The sequence below is a fragment of the Fringilla coelebs genome (assembly GCF_963513975.1).
Source record: "Fringilla coelebs genome assembly, chromosome: 5".
Lineage (NCBI taxonomy): Eukaryota > Metazoa > Chordata > Aves > Passeriformes > Fringillidae > Fringilla > Fringilla coelebs.
In genome coordinates, this window is record NC_140033.1 from 21,828,351 (window position 1) to 21,837,223 (window position 8,873).

The 8,873-nt window shown below is 41.8% G+C and overlaps 1 protein-coding gene across 1 annotated transcript; it reads right to left on the reverse strand.

Annotated features, from left to right (window-relative positions):
* Positions 1–1,115: 1,115 nt before the first annotated feature.
* Positions 1,116–7,453, reverse strand: LMOD2 (leiomodin 2). The gene is made up of 3 exons (XM_084206764.1): positions 7,073–7,453; positions 1,888–3,213; positions 1,116–1,541 (listed from the first exon to the last, which is right to left on the reverse strand). Exons 1-3 carry the CDS (start codon positions 7,343–7,345, stop codon positions 1,515–1,517), a joined length of 1,626 nt encoding a protein of 541 aa, XP_084062890.1. The 5' UTR covers positions 7,346–7,453; the 3' UTR covers positions 1,116–1,514.
* Between the last annotated feature and the right edge of the window lie 1,420 nt (positions 7,454–8,873).

Here is an 8,873-nt window from a genome sequence, read left to right on the forward strand (position 1 = left end):
CTAGAAATACTCAAGAGTAGTTGTGATCCTGAGCGAGAAGAAAATTGTTGCCATGTGTTTCAGTTACTCATAAATTGCTTTTGGTACATTTTGGTCAATAAATACAAAAGAAAAAGGTGTCTTCGCTGTTTTCTTGCCATGGCAGTAACATTTCTGACAATTCATTTGAAGACCCCTCTCTCCATTAGGCTTAATTTCTCTCCAGTAATTTGCTCCTATTTCTGGGAAAATCAGTCTCATTAATATTTGTAGGTACAAGCTTACCCATATTTTTTCAGTACCACTGCTGGGTAACCCTAAGTAATTCTCTTTGATTTGGCTTTATAGAAAAGAAATACTAATTCTGTTATTTATAGTTGCAATGAGTAAACTAATTAACACTTAGTAGTGCTTCTGGACATATCTCTCTTCTTGCCTTTCAACATTTTGGCCACTACTCAGTATTCTTCATGTTATCACTGCCTTCACACTAGCTGAAGCACCCAGGACCATAACTAATTTGACAGAGGCAGATGTCTAGTGCTACATGAAGAAGGGCTATTCATGCCATTGCCTGTGATGTGATATCTCCAGTTGTGCATCTCCAAGTGACATTGGCTCTGCTTCCACTGTATCATATTGACAGTTCACACCCTGCTTGTTGTTCAACTGATACCATAGGAAAGCCTTTTTCCACCTGGTTGGTAGGCTGCTTTTCAAGTTTCTCTGTCTGACTGGATGTCTGCACTGGGGTTAGTTCTGATTACAGACAGGACTTGCACTGAAGGGATCTCACTTGAATAACTCTGCTGCATCCTTAAAATATTGACATTGACTATCAGCCTGTAAGTCAAGGTGAACTACACAGCTCTGTTCATCTTCCAGCTCTTTACGCCTGGTGTGCCATACTGATGACCTGACACAACCCATAGCTCAGTTTTAATGGCTTTATAAACCACTTTTTCCAATGAAAATATGAAACTGCACTAACATATGGGCTCAGGTACTGTCCTCCACATAGTCTCAGGTGCAGCTGAGAAAGATCTCAGGTTCTTGCCCAGGAGACTTCCCAAATGCTCATGAACTTGGTGTAAGCATCTGGTAGATTTTCACTCACAGAAATCCAGGACTATGTGTCTGCTTGAAAGCGTCAAACCATATTTATTGTAAATTCATGGAAAAAAAAAAAAAAGAAGAAACCACAGGCTGGTAAACTATTACATCTCAGTGTAAAGAACTTGTCCAGCTATGTGCAATTAGATATTGACAAGAATATCTAAATAAGCAACAACTTCTCAATATAAATCTCATTAAATAAAAAAGAAAATTATTTCCATATTTACAAATTACAATGCAAATGGATCCTTAAAGCATTATTTTGTATTTAGCAGGTTTATTTCTTTGAAATAAAAGAGAAATGGCTTGAATCTAAGAGTGTACTTTGGAAGCAGCTTTCTAGACAGTCCATGTTACCACCAGTGAAAGGACAAGCAGCCTCCCCTCAATCCCTGCTCTGCTTCTTCTGCCTCAGGCTTTCACCGAAGGGCCTCTGGTACCTCCACCTATGAAACAGGGAAGGGAAGGGCATTCATTACAATTGCTGTACAGTCTAGATGGCAAAATACTTGAAATTCCTGCCAGACACTCCATGCCAAGCACTCTGTGCTCCACATCATATCCTGTAACAAGACTGAGCCTGGGAAAGTACCCCACTTTCTGTCAAAATCCCAGTCAGACAGAAATCACAGCGCTGAGAAAAGCCTAATCAGAGGGAAGCCTCCTCCCAAGTGCTTTATTATGCTCACATTTCTAAGATTTTTTTTTTAACTAAATGTGTGTACTAAAATTAACTGAGCTGGTGCTATATTTGGACCACAATCAGTGACTGAACTAGGATCTCTTACTTACCCGCCTTAATTGCTTTATGCTGCTAGCCCGAATTGCTTCCATAAGGTTGTCATGGAGAGACCTTTGTGGGGTGGATGGCCGGGTGGAGGGTCGTGAGCCTTCCTCTGATTTTCTGTCTGAGACTGATTTTAAAGAATCTTTAATTTCTTTCAATATGCTGTTCTCATGTTTTCTGCTTTTTTTGCCTTTTTTCTTTTTCTGTCCATTATGTAAGGCTTTTTTTGCGCTTTCTTGCTGTTTGATGACTTCAGCTATATTCCTGGTAGGTGCCTTCTTCTCTGGAATAACGGGAGGAGGGGGAGGAGGAGGGGGAGGGGGAGGCGAGGGGGGAAGGGGAGGGGGGGGTGCAGGTGCTGAAGGCTGACATTTCGCTGGCAGTGCTTTCTTAGGGAGCTTTGGGGAAGACCATGGCGAGCTTTTAGGTGACACATAAGGTGAGGACCGAGGTGTCCCCTTCTGCAAAACTTTGGTCTTTGGATTGACAGCTCCGTCACAACCTGACTCCTGCTGCCGCTGCTCCTGCATACGCTTTTGCCTTTGTTTATCCATATTTCTTGTCAGGATACTTGTCATGCTCATTCTTGGGCCAGCAAGGTCAAAGTGGTACCCCAGCTTTACCAGAGTGGTGTTTTCTTTCAACAGTTTGACTATGTCCATTTCCACCTGGCTGCCCATGATGTGCCTTTGATTGTGGAACCTCAGTTCCGTTAGAACCTTGTTGTGCTGCAAAGCTCTCATGATGGCCAGCACCCCTTTGCCTGTGATAAAATTTGACTCAATATTCAGACTAGTTATATGCTGATTAACCTTTAACATACCAGCAATAGCTATTGCCACATTGTCATCAGCATGGGTGTTAGCCAAGCTGAAAGACTTAACCACCGTGTTGTCCCTCAGGGCTTGAGAAAATTGTATAAGCATCTGTGAAGTGATGTTTTCAATGTTGTTCAGATTGACCTCTGTGGTGTCAGGGTCGTTGCTCCTAACTTTTTCCAAAGCATCTTCAATAACTGTTGGATTTCCACAAGGGTGGATGGCACTGCTTTTTAAGCTCCGATTATCACTGTCTTTTCCATCGTGGCCATTGAGGAAGCTTTCATTGTCCTTTGCACCATTACATTTTTTGTGTCTGATATGATCAGAACGCCTGCCAGCTGCAGCATTTTGCTCTTCCTCATTCTCATCATCACTCTCGCCTTCATCTTCCTCTTCATCTTCTTCTTCATCATCCTCTTCAGTATATGCCTCCTCAGATACTTCACTATTGCTTTCTGTGAAACATTCTTCTTGAAGTTCTTCTGAATTGTCCTCTTCTTGCTCAGAATCCTGAACAGGAACGTAGGTGTGGGTGTTAAACATGATTGAAGTAATGTAACTGCTGCCTTTTAGCACAGGAACAATTATACTGACACTATACAAATTAACATTGAAAGCTAAAAACAAACAGATACAGTTAGAAGAACAGAAAATGATTCATCTAACACCTATGCAACATTTTTTCTTTTGCATTCTTTAGAAAATGCTTAGCATAAATTGCAAACACTTTACCAATGTCAGTGATTTCTGCCAAGAGACAACTTGATACAAGGTATTATGACACGGACATACTCCAGGTTTTCTATGTGTTGGCATGTCTACAAGGGGTTATAATCTGGATCCTTGACAGCAGAAACATAAGACAACAATTTCAGAATGAACATGAGCAACAAGCTTCTTCATTTCATGAGGATTAGACATCTCAGACTCCCTTGCATATGTTAGTATGTCTAAAAAATTAAAGGTTGCCATGCTTTAAAACACAAATAGTGTCTGCATGGGTAGTCTTGAACACCAGCATGCAAAATAGTACAGAATTACAGAAGTCATGTCAAAAATACTTTGGATGTACTGCATGGGCTGCACATACTAACAAACTGTTTGTGAAGAAAGGTTTGAGATGCATTCCCACAGGTAAGATGTACCACATGTCAATAACCCCTGAATTTCTTTGTGTTTGTCAAGAGCTAAGCTGGTGCCCACTGCCAGTTGTCACAGGTCAGCCACCACACTGTAAATTGTTATAACTCACTGTCTACAGAGCAAACACATTGTTTTTCTGAAACACAAGGTTCTTTTAGTGTGTTTGGTGGGTACCAAGAAGGCAAATGTGGAACCATGTCCCAAAGCTCTGCTTGCTGCCTTCAGCAATTATGGTGGCAAAAGAGAACTCTGTGCAGAGGAGCAGGAAAATATCTTCACCCCAGGAAAGACTCACTCTCCCCATGGAGGACTCCAGTAGTATGATGGGGAAAATATCTTCACCCCAGGAAAGACTCACTCTCCCCACGGAGGACTCCAGTAGTGTGATGGGGATCTATGGGTTGTGACAGAGCCCAGAATCTACAACCAACCTTAAAACTCTTGCTCAAAAGGTCTTCCATGTCATGTTCTGCCTACTGGAAAAACTATAGGTATGCATTTTTCTTTACAATTGCAAATGTTCGTAAAACCTTGGATGAATTATAATTGTTCTGTAAGCACTACTTTAGCAATACTTGTGTTTTAATCTGTAAAATACTAGATTGTGTTTTCCAAAGTGAGCACACTCTGCAGAGACACAGTGATTCTGTTTCTGGAAAACAAAAGTGTTACTAACAGGACGGCCTATTTTTAGACAACCTGTGCAGTTTTAGGTTTGCTTAGTTATCTGGCTCTGAAAATAGAGACCTGTTAAAATGCAGGGTACTGCTTCATAATTTTCAGTAGGATTCCGTGCTGGGACATATGCAAAAAAGATGCTAATTGTAATGTTTGCAGAACTGTGACTCTTAATGAAACAGCACATTGAGTTGTTTCTGCCTGATGTTCCTGAGCATTCAGTACCTGGGGTCGTGCAGGGTCTGATTGCACTGGCCTGCACACAGAGCTCTTGCAGGACCCAAGCTGCTTCTCCTGTGGAACATGCACAGCAAGGCCCTTATGCTGAGAGATACTCTGCTACCTGAAGGCTTATTATGGGATTAAGGTTTGTATCTGTATCTTCTTTATATGTGTAGGGCTTTAAGACCTGAAAACACCAGGTATCCAAAAAGTCTTCATGGCTTTGGTTTTATATCTTGAGGAATATATACTACAGATGGGCAGAAGGAGGTGCCTTTAAATTTACTATTGATAAGTTTAGTGATGTTAAATTAATAAAAACCTACTTGTTTTTTTTTTTTGAGTGGCATTTCTGAGGTCAAAGGCAGAATTTAGTTGCCTGTCATGTACATTGTCTGGTGTCATAATAATCTGCATGATAATTTTGAAATTGAACATGGAGACATATTCTTACTGTAGCAGCACTGTGGCACAGGACTGCTGCAGGCAACCTGTAGGGCTTCACCTTACTTTGTGGGAGTAATATGCTGAACAGTTAGGACTAAGAGAGTCAGTGCTGAGGCAAATATCTTGGGAGGACAAGTTATTCACCCTAAAAGGCTATCTGCAAGTTGTTTGCCTTTTGGACCAGCTGATCTGTCACCACTAACTATAGAAGGAGCATGAATAACCATCTTAGATAAAAGGTGCATTATTTCCAAATGCTTGAAAGCAAGAAGAAAACTGTTTTCAAGGACCTTTCTCATTGCCATCAGTGGAGAGAGTCTTTGTGACCTCTATATCAGCATATCAACCTTTTCTAATTTAAAGAGGCATTTTGGAAGATTTTTCTCAGGCCAAAAAGTATAGAATCTTTTGCCAGGACTTGGAGGTTTTGCCAGTACCCATCATTAATGCTGTATCTACATGGGGAGGAAAAAAAAAAAAGGTCCTGCCATTGTATAAGATACAGAACCAGTCCTGTTCAGGTTTTTTAGAACAGCCCAGGTTTCGAGTTCCAGGCTAAGCTGGAAATAAACATTAATCTTGCCATTTACTCTCTAGGACTGACAAACAGGGAGTGAAGTCAATGTCTGCAAGCTGATACTAATGGTCTGATGACAGCTACTGGTCCGTGCTTTTTCCTGCAAAGACCTTATACCACCATTCACAAACAAGAGAAAATACTTACATGTAAAAATATCCTGGATATTGCAGGGTAATTTAATACATCTGACTTTTCTCCAGGAAGATATTTTATCTAATGTATAAACTGCAATAATTTCCTTGCACATGAAATAATCTCCTGAATCAAGGCTGCTAGATGTTCTGAGGTCAGTTTTGCTGTCTTTGCCTTTGTTGCATTGCTTTCTGCTTAAACATGGGAAAATGTGTCCCTATAAACACAGTAAAAGTTTGGTATGAAGCAGGGCTTAAAAATCCCCAAGTCCCACTTTTCTTTGAAATTACATGGAGCCATCATGAAAATAGAAGTTGCTTTTTAGGGGGGCTCAGTCTCACATACACTTTTAGCAAGGATCAGGAGTGCCAACGTGGACATCAGCTGAGACTGGGAGTGCTCACTGCTTGCCAAGACTGAGCCCTTCACTCCTGCCCAGCTGTACTGTTCATTTGCAGTTCAGGAAATGGCTTTAATTACAACCATTTTTATTTTGAGGGATGGGTTGCCTAACAAACACTATTGCTTGTTTTTTTGGGAATGCAGGTAAATGGCTTGACTGATGACTCTATCCCAGGCCACTTTTTAAATAATGTACAGCTGCCCTCTGACTACAGTTGCCAGAAGACTCCTGAGCCATGCCAAGGATCCTCAGCAGGAACAAAGCAACACAAGCTGCTGACTGCAACACAAGCTGCTTTCTTCCAGCGAGCACAAAGCCTGACATCCGCTTACTCAGCTTCTGACATGACATGTATTCAAAATTATCTTCCTTACATGTTTCCCAGCAGTCAATACTGGTTGTTTTTTAAGGAAAGGAAAAGGCATTTTGTGTAGCTTTCTTAAAAAATCAAATACTATCCAAAAGCCCACATCTCTAGCTATTAATAATTTCTAACATGCCCTTTACTTTTTGTTCCTATTTTAATCACTATAGTGATTTTTTTTATGGCACTTTCTTCTGTTCTGAACTGAGCACTTAAGGTAGTGAGAGCAAATAGTCTCTGACCTAATACTCAGTGCTTTTAGCAGGCACAGAGGTATGGCTAACAATGTTCTTAAAAACGCCACAAGAGACTGAAAGAAATTAAATCAGTCAGTGAGATCATGCCAATGCAGGATAAACCCAAATATCTATAGGAAGCAGCAAATGCCTCAGCATCTTACCTTCTCGCATGCACCCAACCTCTCTTTTTCTAGGAGCTTCTTGGTCTCCCTCTCCCAGTAGGCCATCAGTGCTTCCCTGCTGAAAGTCCCTGTTGGGGTTTTCTCCGTCAGGCTCTTCTGCCGCTGTCCCACTGGGAGGTTACGGTCGGGCTCTATGTCCTCTAGCTCCCGCTCCAGCTCCTTCAGCTCCTCTTCAGTGAGAGAAGCGAGGAGCTCATCTTCATCAATGTCCTCATATTTACTGAGCTCTCTTCTGTACCCAAAGGTAGACATGGTCCTGCTTGGTCAGGCTGGTACAGAGCTACAGTGACCAGGCATTCAAGAAGGCTGAAGCAAGCAAGCTGTGTCTGGTGTGGTCAGCAACTGTTTCCCTGCATAGCCAGAGGCACCCTTTTAAGAGTAATCATCGGGGGCTTACGACAATGCATGAAGGGATGAAAGCATGCTCCGTTTTAAGCATCAGACGTCAGCTAGACATCTGAACAGCAAGAATGTCCCAACACTAATGTTTGCAAGTCCCTTAAAGAGGGGGATTATTGACACACTGGCCATGGCCATATTTAGAGCAGGCAGCTAGTGGGAGAATACCAGCCTCGCAGACGGGGGGGGGGCGGCACCAAATAAAACCCCGGGCGCACTTACACTGGCATCGTGTCCAAACTGCAGTGGGGAAAGAACAATGAAAATCCATTTAATCCTGAGCTCTCACAGGGGCTGGAAATAAAACATCCTTGCTGTTGTTCAGTGGACTTCCTCTCACAGTTTTCTAGTGGAATGCTGTTATCCCACCAAGGTGTTGGCAGGCGGCTGGGATCGGAGGAAAGGCAGCCAAGGGGAGGAGGCCGGCATGCCAGCAGCTGTGGGGAGCACTGCTCCCACAGTGCCACACATTGTCTGGAACAAATCACACAACTGAATTTTTTATTAATTCCCTTATTTCTTCTAGGACTATCAGAGTGAGAATCAGCTGTTCATGTCCGTTTGGAGCACCTGTGAGATTTTTGCTCACATGGAGAATTGTGCTCTGCTGGGGGGAATGGACAGAGTCACCCGGAGATTTAAGGGTAACAAGCCCTGGGTGGGCAGGGGGGCTGTGCCTTCATCACTTCTGACAGGCAGAGCAACTGAAGGCCTCTAGTGGCTACTCTATTAATGGCTGTTGCTCACTGTCACTGACTGATGTGCAGCTGGAGAGAGCCCTTCAAGTCTTTATTCTAAATGTACAGCTACATTATAGTTTCTGCTAAAAGATTTTATATTATTCTGATATTATTTTTATTGACAGGCATCTTTCAGTAAGAAGAATTACAAAAAGAAAGATTAAACTTTGTGCTGTTTATTGTCTGTTTTTCTGATGTGGTTGTTTTCTGGTTTGTTTTTCTTTTTTCTATTTTTCAGTGAATGATGGTGAGCTAGCAACATTTTCTGAAATATGCAGGCCAGCAATATCTGCCAACCTCTGTTGTGAGAGGGGGAGAGAGAGGAAGAGAGAAGGTTTTATACATGGAAGTAGGAACATACCTATGACAACATATATCAGCCTTCTTAAATGATAGCTTGGTCATTATGGATTGGACATCCACACTAAGGTATGTTGCTTAGCCAAACTGCTCACTTGTCACTGTCATATTTTCTGAAAAATCCCTTTGCCAGGATTTTTTCTCCTGGGAAGATGAGAAACCTCAGAGAAAAAACAATATTATCTCATTTGCTTCTCCTTGTTTCGTTGCTTTAGAATGTAGCTGGAGATTGTTTACCAACAGGTGTATGTTTGATTAGTTTCATGTAAATTGTTTTTACT

Coding starts and splice junctions, on each gene's coding strand:
- LMOD2 (XM_084206764.1), bottom strand. CDS start 7,345: ATGTCTACCTTTGGGTACAGAAGAGAGCTCAGTAAATATGAGGACATT. Junction 3,214..7,072: donor GGTTGGGTGCATGCGAGAAG/GTAAGATGCTGA, acceptor GTTCCTGTTCAG/GATTCTGAGCAAGAAGAGGA. Junction 1,542..1,887: donor GCATAAAGCAATTAAGGCGG/GTAAGTAAGAGA, acceptor CCTGTTTCATAG/GTGGAGGTACCAGAGGCCCT.